Raw genomic sequence first — 13,375 nt, 5'->3', positions numbered from 1 at the left:
TACTGTAGGACCACGTCGTAGCTGGTCATAATAGCGACGTCCACTTCAATGCATCAACCGTAAGCAATGCTAATGTTACTCTTAACACTAATGCTTTTCCTGTGAAGCATACAGCACCATATAGGGGAGTCCGCAACGATGCAGTGATAACAGTGACAATTCTCTCCAACAATCAGTAGTTAATGTGTTTTCTTGACAACTTTTGCTATCAGCAGAGCTCTCTGGAAACTTGATAGAGGCGATAAAAATAAAAAGGTTGGTTCTATGCGGAAAAGCGCTGCATACAGTTGGAGACCATCGATATTGTCCTTTTCTTTTTGCTGAGGTTTGCGTGATCTGCGCAAAAGGACAGTTAACCCATTTTGGGCGGGAACCCCTTTTGGTGTTTTAAACATTATGTTATAATTTAGCTATTGAAAAATAGCAGATCTACAAGCTCATAGCGCGCCACCGAGTGGCGCGCTACGAGCTTGTAGGTCTGCTATTTTTGAAAAATCGTGAAATTTAGAAGGATTTTTAAAAGTTTTGAGGTCAGGCCTAAATGGGTCAAATGATAAGGGACAATATCGGTGGCACCCAACTGTATGCTAGTGCTTGTGTGTGTCCCTACAGTGTGTGTGTGTGTGTGTGTGCGCGTGTGTGTGTGTGTGTGTGTGTGTGTGTTTGAGTGTGTGTGAAACGACTTTTTACCGGCTTCCCCGGTTTCCCATCCTTCCCGTCCAGTCCTTCCATTCCTGGAGGGCCCTGTCACGCAGCACACACAGAGGGAATGGAGATGAGAGTGAACATCCCTGCATACAGTACATCATCATCACCATCACAAACTCTGAGCGGAACCAACTGTGTCGTGCATACCATCAGTCCCGGGGAGCCGGCACCACCTGGCCCTCCGCTCTGTCCCCGAGGACCCACGGCTCCATCGTTACCCTGAGACCGAGACAGAAGACACGGAGATAGACACAGACACACAGAAAGTAGGGTATGTTTCAAGTGTACAGTGCATACTTGAAATGAACATGTCCTTTGATGTGATTCTATTTTTTTACAAATGAAAATATATCCACTAAAGCACTATTTTCAAACATCATTCATAACCCCCTTCCCGTATTAATTCTTTGTAGGACGGTATAGAGCCCTGAGCGAGGCTTAGACCTGACGTCGAAATTTAACAAAATGTCTTCTAAATTCTGACAGTTTTCTGAAATACCTCATGGTTCTGTATCAGTGGTGCTCAATATTTCATGTCAAGGACCCCAAAAATTATATGTAATATGCCGCCGACCCCCATCTGAGAATATGTTGTTCCAGGGACCCCCCCGGAAGCAAAGATTTGAGTTCAAAACGTTCGCTCTGAAAGAATATATATTCAAAGATTTGCACCACATTTTTCAAAAATAGTAGACCTACAAGCTCGTAGCGCAGCACTCGGTGGCGTGCTATGAGCTATGAGGAAGCTATATAGGAGCTATAGGAAGGACCCATACATTTATATTTAGTTAATTGATTTATTTAGTGTGTATTGATTTAATGCAGGGCTTCTTCAATTTGTTACTGATAAATAAGAGTCTGTTCTCCTCTCTGGCAGTGAATGCTGGACCCTGAAACCAGCGGTAAGCCAACTTTATAGTTTTATCATTAAATAGAGCGCTAATTAACACGTTAAAGGCGTCGTTGGCAGTGCGGGATCTCATTAAAAAGACGTTAAAGGAGTCCTTAGTACACATGTTACCAAGAAGAATCTGTATGACGTAATACCAAGGGTGAACTATAGCCCCATGAGCTGAGTAAGGAATGCTATATAGAGTCTGGAACTATAGCCCCATGAGCTGAGTAAGGAATGCTATAGTCTGGAACTATAGCCCCCATGAGCTGAGTAAGGAATGCTATATAGAGTCTGGAACTATAGCCCCATGAGCTGAGTAAGGAATGCTATATAGAGTCTGGAGCTATAGCCCCATGAGCTGAGTAAGGAATGCTATATAGAGTCTGGAGCTATAGCACCATGAGCTATGAACTATAGCCCCATGAGCTATGAACTATAGCCCCATGAGCTATGAACTATAGCCCCATGAGCTATGAACTATAGCCCCCATGAGCTGAGTAAGGAATGCTATATAGAGTTTGGAAGTATAGCCCCATGAGCTGAGTAAGGAATGCTATATAGAGTATGAACTATAGCCCCATGAGCTGAGTAAGGAATGCTATATAGAGTATGAACTATAGCCCCATGAGCTAGGAACTATAGACCCATGAGCTATGAACTATAGCCCCCATGAGCTGAGTAAGGAATGCTATATAGAGTTTGGAAGTATAGCCCCATGAGCTGAGTAAGGAATGCTATATAGAGTCTGGAACTATAGCCCCATGAGCTATGAACTATAGCCCCATGAGCTATGAACTATAGCCCCATGAGCTATGAACTATAGCCCCATGAGCTATGAACTATAGCCCCATGAGCTATGAACTATAGCCCCATGAGCTATGAACTATAGCTCCCATGAGCTGAGTAAGGAATGCTATATAGAGTTTGGAAGTATAGCCCCATGAGCTGAGTAAGGAATGCTATATAGAGTCTGCATGGAACTATAGCCCCATGAGCTAGGAACTATAGCCCCATGAGCTAGGAACTATAGCCCCATGAGCTAGGAACTATAGCCCCATGAGCTAGGAACTATAGCCCCATGAGCTATAGCCCCTATGAACTATAGCCCCCATGAGCTGAGTAAAGAATGCTATATAGAGTTTGGAAGTATAGCCCCATGAGCTGAGTAAGGAATGCTATATAGAGTCTGGAACTATAGCCCCATGAGCTGAGTAGATATTTAGGTAGAGGAAAAACAGAAAGGGTACTGGTATCGGGTAGCCCTTTTGGTGTTTTTACCCTTCAGGACGGGAACCCCTTTTGGGGTTCTTGTTGCTATGTACAGTAGCAGCAAAAATATATTTGTAATTTTTTGAATAAATATGTTTTCCATAATACTTAGTATTTAGAAGGTGATATTCGGCCTAAATGCGCTCTCCTATTTTGACATTCTCAGAATAGGCTAGCCACTAGCCATAGGCTAGTGGTTAAAAATTGAAGTGTGCTACTGTACAAGAGTAATCCAAATTAGGAAGGTTTGCTCTTACCTTTTCTGCCTTGGGCCCGGGGGGCCCCTCTCGTCCACTTTTTCCTGGAGCACCAGGTGGGCCCTGAGTACAGACAGACAAGACAGAGACCACAGTGCAGAACCTTTACAGCAACCGTTTCTCAAACCGTAATCTGTGCCAGATTTGACAAAATGGCATGGTAATTATACAACCATGACATTTTAATTTTAATGCACATTAATGCATCCTTGGGTGTGGTTTTTGTGCACTTTCTCATGCACCATGCACTGAATGGATGGATACATTTTTGATTGGCTTTGCAGCTGATATTTATAATTTGTTTAATGACAAGATACGGTGAGGCACTGACTGTACACTTTATTTGTTCCGTATACCGTTGCTCTGAATTGTTGATGCTTCTTGTTCTTGCTATCAATCAATCAATAGGAACTTAAGAGTATACTACATCGGTTCCATTGATCCAAGCCGGAACAGAATCGATTGCTCCTTTATTAAAATGAACATGCTCTGAAAACTGCACGTGGTCATTTTGAGGGCTTTCCAGTTTGGAGATTGTATCCAGAAAGTGTTGGGAGCCACTGTGCTAACGGACAACTCACCTGTGGTCCTTGGAATCCTGGTTGTCCTGGATGTCCCTTGAGAGAGAGAAACAAAAAAAAGACAGTGGAGAAAGTTACGGTGGCTGCCTCAGTGCCTCGGAGCCTCAGTGCCTCGGAGCGTGTTCTGAGGACGGAATACAATTACTTCCGCTCACCTGATCTCCTTTGGGTCCCGCCGCTCCCGCTGGGCCCGCGTCTCCTTTAGTGCCCTATAGGCAATGACAGCCGTTAGCCATGGCAGCGGATAAGGTTATTGGAGAATGAGCATATTATGCTAACTAGGTCGAGCCGTACAGTATAGCAAGAATATAAAGCCAGAATATAGATACTGACCGCTAGGCCGGCCGCTCCCTGGAACCCCGCGCTGCCAGGTGGACCCTGCGGTAGGAGAGGAAAGGTTAGCCTATATACGCGTAGGAAGCACGCTGGATGGAGACATGTGTGATGTAGATAGTTGTGAGCTTGTAACCTTGAGGTTTTGTTATCTACTTCCATCCATCTGGATAAATACACGTTTGACATTTGGTGTAATTTTGTAACAAAAAAGAAAGAAAGAAAATAAGAAACAAATACATTTAAACCTAAAAAAGGGGTCAAAACAATGAGTGTGTGAAATAAATCTATCAGACATTTATTTCACACACACATTGTTTTTTCCCTTCTAACTTTCACCTATAATGACCAAAACAGGGATGCCAGGGGTGCATGTGGTGAATATTGGTACAGCGGCGGTAGGTGGGCTCACCGATTCGCCCTTGGTCCCGGCGCCTCCTGGGCCCCCCCGCTCGCCTTTCATTCCCTGGCAGATACAAGTGGGCGGTTAATCCATGTCACTACGGCAGGTCTGTCTGCCCATCATTACATCCAGCCTCCAAACCATCCATCTATTAACACTGTCAGGCAGTGGTGGAAAGTAACTATATACTCAAGTGCTGTACTTGGAGTCTGTCCAATTTCCAGTACTTTTACTTTTACTTTTTTACTTTTACTTCTCCACTACATCTCGGATCCACTTTGTACGCCAGTACGTGTATATGTATTGGCGTACAAAGTATATGTATGTAATATGTATTTGAAAACGTTACTAGTTACTTTGTAGATTTGGATTATTATTACAAAACATATGTTACCCACTTCCCACCCACTTGGCCTGAAATTCGGCCATTTGAAAATAGCCGATCTGCAAGCTCAATTGTGACCTTGTAGATCTGCGTGGTAAGTACATTTTGTACATGACTTGTATTTCTATATTGCAGTATTGATACTTTTACTTAAGTAAAAAATCGAAGTCCTTTATTCCAATTTCCACCACTGGTGTTCAGGATGTTGTCACATCATTAGCTGTGTCTTATAATGGTGTGCGTGCGTGTGTGTGTGAAAGGGAGGGGGGGGCACGACGACGACTTACATGAAGTCCTGGGGATCCTGGGAGTCCTGAATATCCGGCGGTCCCCGAAGGCCCCTGAGGTACAGTGAAGTGTACAGTGTGTCAATCAAACCGGGAGGAAACCACATGTGTATTCCACGTGTCCCCACGTGCGCACATCCACTTTTCCAAGGCACACGGGATTGAATGAGCCCTACTGTACCTGTTCCCCCTTCGTTCCAGGCAGACCGGGTGACCCTCTCTCGCCCTGCTGACCCTGGTAGGATGAGGGGCGCGAGGAATGATTAGGGAAAGATTGGATGGTGACGAGAGGAGAGAACGAAGGAGAGGCAAGGAGAGAAGCAGTATAGCGGACAAATCATAGAGAACGAAGGAGAGGCAAGGAGAGACGCAGTATAGCGGACAAATCATAGTCAAAAACACTATAAATACTCCAGAGCAGTGGTTTTCAAGCAGTGGCCCGGGGCCCACCAGTGGTCCTTGAGGGGGTTCCAGGTGGTCCTCAGCTAAATCATAGAACGTTGGTAATCAAATGGACCCTTATAGATCTTGTTCTCTTGAGAGTGCAAAATGAAACCACATGGACGCGTAAGGGTCCATGTCGTTTCATTTTGTTAAGTTATTACATCCAAGACCAAGAAGTCTATACAATTTGAGAATGTAAAATAATTGTTATTTTGATTAACGTTTGCCTGTTGTCTCTCCTATGGTACCAACATCAAATCTTAGCCAACAACAACAACATATTCTTTCGTTTTGGATCTGCGAGGCTAAATCTGATCAAATGGTGGTCCGTGGCTCAAATGGTGGTCCGTGGCTCAAATGGTGGTCCGTGGCTCAAATGGTGGTCCGTGGCTCAAATGGTGGTCCGTGGCTCAAATGGTGGTCCGTGGCTCAAATGGTGGTCCGTGGCTCAAATGGTGGTCCGTGGCTCAAATGGTGGTCCGTGGCTCAAATGGTGGTCCGTGGCTCAAAGGCTGACTAAATAATAGGCCTTGATATGAAAAAGGTTGAAAACCTTCAACCTGTTTCGCATCATCATATTTTGTCACAATTCTATTCCATGCTGTATTGATGGTGGTACCATATGAGATAATATAAAATAACAATCTACATTGTCTAATTGTTTAGACTTCTTGTAAATTAAGTAATGCAGATGTTTAACAATAATTTAACTCTTGAGAGTGCAAAATGAAACCAAATGGACCCTTTCATTTTACGCTTTCATTTTACGTAGCGTAGTGAATGTCATACATTTAAATACTATGCAAAAAATAGAAATACTTGAGTAAAGCACCAGATACTCAAACAATCGAGAGGAAAAGAGAGGAGAGGACAGGGAGAGGAAAAGGAAGGAGAGGGGAAGAGAGGAGAGGACAGGAGATGAGAAGAGAGGAGAGGACAGGGAGAGGAGAGGAGAGGACAGGGAGAGGAGAAGGAAGGAAAGGACAGGAGATGAGAAGAGAGGAGAGGACAGGAGATGAGAAGAGAGGAGAGGACAGGGAGAAGAGAAGAGAGGACAGGAGAAGGAAGGAAAGGACAGGGAGAGGAGAAGGGAGGTAATATGATCGGCCAGGATAGAGGCTCCCTTGACAGAAATGAAGCCTGCACTGTAGCAAGGACAAGGCGAGTCGATACCAAATGAAGGAAACGGCTAACTGGCCTTTACAGCATCCCGCCGGGACACCCCCCCCCCCTCCACACACACACACACACACACACACACACACACACACACACACACACACACACACACACACACACACACACACACACACACACACACACACACACACACACACACACACACACACACACACACACACACACACACACACACACACACACACACACACACACACACACACACACACACACACACACACACACACACACCACTGTGTCCTCTGTGCTATGGCTCTAAGGGGGCCTCAGTTTGGTGATTTTGAAGTGCTGTCCTGACATCTGGAGATTGATCCAGAGCTCTGCGCGCTGCACCTGTTCTCAAACGGGTACAGGTTGAATACCGTACATGGATTGTATTTTTTCCCTCCAGAAAATATTGACTATGTGTTGTCCCCGTAGTACTCCGTAGGTACTTTCTTTCCTCAGCTCTCACTCTGCACGGAGCCATCACGATGTAGCTTCAAACATGACGAGTTATCAAAGGCTGCCCGCGTTCATTATGAAATCCATCTCTTTCAGCTGGTGCTCTTTTAATCAGGTGGGGAAAAACTATTAACAAAGCCGAATATGACTAATAAGCTGGGCAGCGGGGGTTTGCAAATGTTCTCTCTCTCTTTCTCTCTCTTTCTCTGAAGCATGTGTCTCAAACAGACACAGGCTTGCAGAAGTTAACACCTGGCATTAAACACTGCGTGTGGATGATTCCACGCAGAGCTCACGTGGCTCATCCATTTCCACGTGTCTCTTCTGCTAAAACAATGAGTTTGCATGAGGGGAGGGGTGCGAGGCGGGAGGGAGGGAGGGGAGGGGTGTGGGAGGGAGGGCAGCATTTTGTCTGCACAGCAGTCACGCTCTCCATCACTTAGACAGGGGGAATAATTGAACAACTGGAGAGAGACAATGGAATCGTTTCCTCATCTGAAATAACTTTCATTAAAAAGAGCTACAGAGAGAGAGAGAGAGAGAGAGACAGAGAGACCAGACAGATAGACAGACAGAGAGAGAAATGGAGATGGGTAAAACGGCATAATCAACTTTGCAGGGACCTGCTTGATTTAAAAGAGGGATGATCCAGAATTGACAAAGTGGCAACCAAACAAAAAAAGAACACAGTAGTGTGAAGTCAGCAAGTGAAAAGAAAGGGTAGCAGAGAGAGAGAGAGAGAGAGAGAGAGAGAGAGAGTGTTGAATCTTGTCTTATAGTGTGTGTGTGTGTGTGTGTGTGTGTGTGTGTGTGTGTGTGTGGTGCAACTCACAGCTAGACCGGACGGGCCCTGGGGACCAGGGAAACCAGGAGGACCCTGCAGACAGAAAAAGACAATGAGTACGACTCCTAAAACAATGACAAAAAAGGCCTTTAAATTGTCTTGATGTCATAATGTCCATAAAATAATAAATTAAAAAAAACATTAACAAAAAACATTGCCCTAAATACTCTAAATGTGGTCCTCGGTCTCTCTACACACATGTCCTCGTGTTGTTTTGTTTTCCGGTGCCATAGTGCCATCATACCAACAGAGAGCCCCATATTGGCACAGCATCTGAAATCAGTTCTATTCAAATGTCGCTGCTGAATAATACGGTGGCATTGCTATCAGGTGGCACAGCAGGCAGGCCAGCATGTGCAGCTGTGGAATCAACATTTCAAAGGTTAGCGTGGGCGGTAATGTTAACATTCTCTACCCCCTCGTCCCAAAATGTTAACACCGCGAGAGGAAGTTCCCCATCACGACCAGCAGGGGGCTCTGTGAGCTCATGGAAAGCAGCAGCGAGAGCGGAACAGCTCTCCAAGTGAAGTGGCTTGATCTTTTTAAACAGTGGTTCTCAACCAGTGGTCCGGGGACCACCCGTGGTCCTTGGGGGGGTTCCAGGTGGTCCCTAGCTAAATGGTAACCAAATGGACCCTTGTAGATCTTTAACTCTTGCACCCATTTGGTCCATTTGGTTTCATTTTACGCTCTCAAGAGTTAAATTATTGGTATAAATCTGCATCCGTTGATAATTTGATCAATGTGTGCCTGCTATTATGATACCACATCAATACAACATGGAATTGTGGACAAAATCTTATCCAACTTTCCAACAACAAAATATTCTTTATTTTGAGAGGCTAAATGTCCTCAAATGGTGGTCCGTGGCTCAAATGCTGAATAAATAATGGACCAGTCCTACAATGTAGGGACATGTTCACCAAGTTGATAACTATAAGCATTGTCGGGCGGGGACCACAAAAGTGCTTCATGGCGTTCCTGATGAATGATTGATTTTGGACAGTAATATTAATGGAAAAACACATTTACAATCAAAACAAAACAAAATAAAAAACCTCCCTGTGTGCCAAGAACCATAACCTACCATATACATAATGTCGAACACATTTTCTACATGCTGATGAGCATTCTGGAGTGCACATTTCCACGTCTCATTATACACAGCAAAACACATCTTAAACACACACTTCACCCTTTTTGCAAAAAAATATTTGTTAATGAAGATTTAGAAGATTTAGAACACTTCCCTGGGGGTCTTGTCTATGTGTGTAATATGTGGATTTTAGATTTTAGCAGTGAGCCCAGTGTCAAAATATTTAAAACCACATAGTACACACAAAGAAAAGTGTTTTTAAATCTTCTAAACGTCATTAACATTTTTTCTTTTTTTGCAAAAAGGGTGAAGTTTCCCTTTAAAAGGTTGGCCAGTGACTCTATGGTCAAAGCCTAATGTCTTTACAATGAATTACGCATGTGCACGTGTGTGCGACTGCGTGTGCGCACACACACACGCAGACAGACAGACAGACAGACAGACAGACAGACAGACAGACAGACAGACAGACAGACAGGGCTGCTAGCAGTACAGAAGTGAAACGTAATTATTAACTAGACTTACCAAGTTCCCTGGTTGACCGGGTTGACCTCTATGACCTGTAGGACCCTGTAGGGGAGGAGTGGAAAACGGTGACTTCCCCACGTGTCATACACACATCATTTTGATATAAATGGTAAATGGGACATGGTGCATTTATATAGCGCCTTTATCCAAAGCGCTTTACATAGATTGTGCATTACATTCACCCATTCACACACACATTCATACACCGATGGCGGAGGAAACCATGCAAGGCACCGTACACACAGATACAGACACACACAGCTCTCCTCACCGTCTCTCCTGATTGACCCGGTGGTCCTTGCAAACCTGGCACTCCCGGTACTCCCGTGCAGGGTCGGTCACTGTTCTATTAAAGGAAGAAGTTGAATTATGTGCGTGTCTCCATGCGTGTGTGGCGTGTGTGTGTGTGTGTGTGTGTGTGTGTGTGTGTGTGTGTGTGTGTGTGTGTGTGTGTGTGTGTGTGTGAGACAGCTAGTGGTGGAAAAGGTACTCAATTGTTTTACTTAAAGTACCAAAAGTATTTTGAAAATAGCCGATCTACAAGCCCACAATGTATTGTGAGCTTGTAGATGTACGAAATGTATACAGGGCTGAAGTGTTTAACTAAGGTTTTCAAATATATGCAGTGGAGAAAAAAGTACAATATTTGCCTCTGAGATGCAGTGGAATAAGTATTGGAACTTGGAAACACTCAAGTGAAGTACAAATACCTCAGAATTGTACTTAAAGTACAGTACTGAGGTAAATGCACTTAGTTACTTTCCACAACAAACTTACTGGCGGCGGCGGCGGCGGTCCTGATTGCGGGGTCTCCTCTCTCTGCAGCCTCTCTCTCTGCATCTGCAAGCACTGCAACGCCCGACGGGACAACATTTACATTCACGACACAAGTTTGTGTCAGAGCAAATTAAACTCACATCAACGCCAACCCCGGCACCGTGAAAAGTGGAGGCAAGGACTTGTCTTTTGCATTCAACCAAAGTGGCACGACTAGCGCGAACACAAACACACAGTGCTGCTGCTACCGAAAGGGAATGATGAGACGGAATCATGACCTTTAAAACAAACATCATGCGCTACACCAGTGGTTCCCAAAGCCAAAAGGAAAATGTGATGTCTCCCTGGAACCCAAAACTAGCGAAAACAGCAGATCTACAAGCTCACAACACAGCACGAAGAGACGCGTTGTGAGCCTGTACATTGGCTATTTTCCACCATGTCTTCAAAATATTTGCTTTCTAATTCATGGAAATTCTTTTCTTTCCTTGATTTCTTCACGAAATTACTGGGGAAAAAATAATTTGTTTATAATGAAAAAGGTCTTAAAAAAAATGTCTTTCTAATTCATGGAATTTATTTTCTTTCCTTCATTTCCTCATGAAATTACTGGGAAAAAATAATTGGTTTATAATGAAAAAGGGGAATGTTTTGAAATAATATTAATGCAAAACAAAATGTGGGGAAACAAAAGAGGAAAGAGACCCAGTGTTTTTGGAACCAGTGCTGTAAACGTTTCCCGAAACCTCCCCCCGAGCTGCTCCGCGGTTCTCACCCTCTCACAGCCGTCCAGGGGGTTAGCGCCATTAGCGCCAGATTTGCCCTCGTCTCCCTTCTCTCCCTTGGCACCGGACAAGCCTGGCACACCTGGCAAGCCGTGGGAGCAACCCTCCGCACAGCCCTGTTGTTGTCACAGAACACACACACACATGCAATAAACACACACAAACACACATGTCCACAAACGTACATACACCCACGTATACATATATACGCACACATAAAAAGATACGGCACATTGTGCCGTATCTTTTTATATTGATACAAGTATACGGTACAGTCGATAGTACTGTTAATTGCATTAACAGTTGTAATACTTAAGGCACAATCAGTGATCCAAACAGACAAATTGGTAGCCCCCACCAGCCAAACAGATACATTAAAAAAGAAATAAATGGTGACTGATCAGCTCTTGATAGGATATGAAAAAAATGAATTATGATTATTTCTTTATTTTAACTGCACTTGCGGTTTTGTGGGGCTGTGTGATAAGGTTGGTTATGTCGGTAACGTTAGTAAACATTACAATTCAAATGTTCAAAATTGTATTGTGAATAATAACTCCATCCACTACACAAATCTCAGATTGGGCCTTTAATTACGGAGCAAAGGACAGCAAGCACAGTAATCCATAACCATGAAACTCCATTCCCCATAGTGCACCCCACACTTACATCACCATCCCCTTCGGTGGAGTCTTGAGGCAGCTGCTGGTGCTGCCCAATAGGCCTCTATGAAGGGGGCAGGGGAATGGAAATTCAATTAATAATGGATGCAGATATCAAGACATTCAAGACAGCGCAAACTAAGCCAAGTAACATATAAGTCAACTCCTGATTTGCATTTGTTTGCACAATAGGCAAAAATACAATTAGAAGAAAAAATAAACTTTATTGAATTTATTCGATATTGGTTGGAGCATTGACAATCTCAAGACAACATGATATACCATATCAGGAGTTGACTACTGCCCCTGAAACCCTCCATTTCAGAGTCATGACAGACAAAAGTCTCAAGACAGGCAATAAGTGATGAACAATAAACCGTCTTGTGACCTGTAATGAACTAGAGCCACAGATATGTTATTTGTTAGCTTGGTAAACAAACCACCCCCGTCACAAAATTCAATTTCAAATGAAATATGATTTCCGTGACCAGGTGGTTTACCAGGCTAGTTTTTGTGTTTGTTTTCTGCTTGAAAATCTATTATTTTCGGTGAGAGACGACAAGGCTATAGGCTACAGTACATAGGACCAATACTAAAAACATAAAACTGCTTAGCCATTCAGCAAACATTCTAATGACACTAAACTTAATCAAATGTGATTTCTTGACTCACATACAGTACATGTGGGGTAATCCCATGGTTGAAATGTGGCTGCTGGCTCCTGTCTATATAGAGGAGCTTTTTTTTCTTTTCAAGCAACATTAATAAATGGGTCAGTCACAGTCACACTCAAAATCACAGAGCATTCCCACTAGTACAGTGGTTGTAACTGGGGTTTGGTTTGTGGTTTGGTATACTCTTTTGACTCATAATGTAACCTCTTTTCCACGACTCTTCATTCCCTAGAATCACTGACCACATTTACTGTGCATACACACACTTGGATCTTAATGTGAAACATGTTAACAGCTTCATCATATTTTTTTCCCTATCAAAGTAAGTTGCTTAACATGCATGTAAGCATAGCCACTGACATAGAAATTGAGAAATGGATTGAAAATGGAGGTTGTGTCGGATAAATGAGTTTCCATTCACCTATCCAATGTTGAGGATGAAGCCATGAGGAGTATTTAGGATGAGGCTGATTTGTGTGTGCGCGTGCAACTGACTAGTATTTGATTACTTATAGGGATCATTCCTTGAATACACCCACACAGTTCTTCTAACATATAGTGATGAAGCCATACACAATAAACGGATCATAAGAAAGTTGTAGCGACAAGTAGGAATAGAGCTTCTTATCGGTAAACAATACATTCTCAACAGAACCAGTATCTTTTACTAAGGGCCTTCAAATACAGCACTTTTCTAACAGATAGAAGGCAAGTGACCTTTTTACTTTTGGAAAATAATATTGAAGAAACTGTTACATTAACTGCAGGTTAATGTGTGTACCGGCACTTCAAAGGCGTAATTT

The 13,375-nt window shown here is 43.5% G+C and overlaps 1 protein-coding gene across 9 annotated transcripts in view; it reads right to left on the bottom strand.

The window, feature by feature from the left end:
• col16a1 (collagen, type XVI, alpha 1) overlaps positions 1–13,375 on the bottom strand; it is a 124,051-nt gene that overhangs the window by 22,706 nt on the left and 87,970 nt on the right. For all 9 annotated transcript variants that reach the window (XM_079522671.1, XM_079522670.1, XM_079522676.1 and 6 more), the window contains 15 exons: positions 11,906–11,962; positions 11,227–11,352; positions 10,452–10,523; positions 9,946–10,020; positions 9,672–9,716; positions 8,039–8,083; positions 5,300–5,353; positions 5,119–5,172; positions 4,456–4,509; positions 4,044–4,088; positions 3,866–3,919; positions 3,711–3,746; positions 3,130–3,192; positions 856–927; positions 691–744 (listed from right to left, as the gene is read on the bottom strand). In XM_079522671.1, the coding sequence (XP_079378797.1) occupies positions 691–744; positions 856–927; positions 3,130–3,192; positions 3,711–3,746; positions 3,866–3,919; positions 4,044–4,088; positions 4,456–4,509; positions 5,119–5,172; positions 5,300–5,353; positions 8,039–8,083; positions 9,672–9,716; positions 9,946–10,020; positions 10,452–10,523; positions 11,227–11,352; positions 11,906–11,962 (906 nt within the window). The remainder of the gene's footprint in view (positions 1–690; positions 745–855; positions 928–3,129; positions 3,193–3,710; positions 3,747–3,865; positions 3,920–4,043; positions 4,089–4,455; positions 4,510–5,118; positions 5,173–5,299; positions 5,354–8,038; positions 8,084–9,671; positions 9,717–9,945; positions 10,021–10,451; positions 10,524–11,226; positions 11,353–11,905; positions 11,963–13,375) is intronic.

Source organism: Electrona antarctica, assembly GCF_951216825.1.
Source record: "Electrona antarctica genome assembly, chromosome: 15".
Classification (NCBI taxonomy): Eukaryota; Metazoa; Chordata; class Actinopteri; order Myctophiformes; family Myctophidae; genus Electrona; species Electrona antarctica.
Note: the sequence above shows the minus strand (reverse complement) of the source record. Positions and strands in the feature narration are given on the sequence as shown.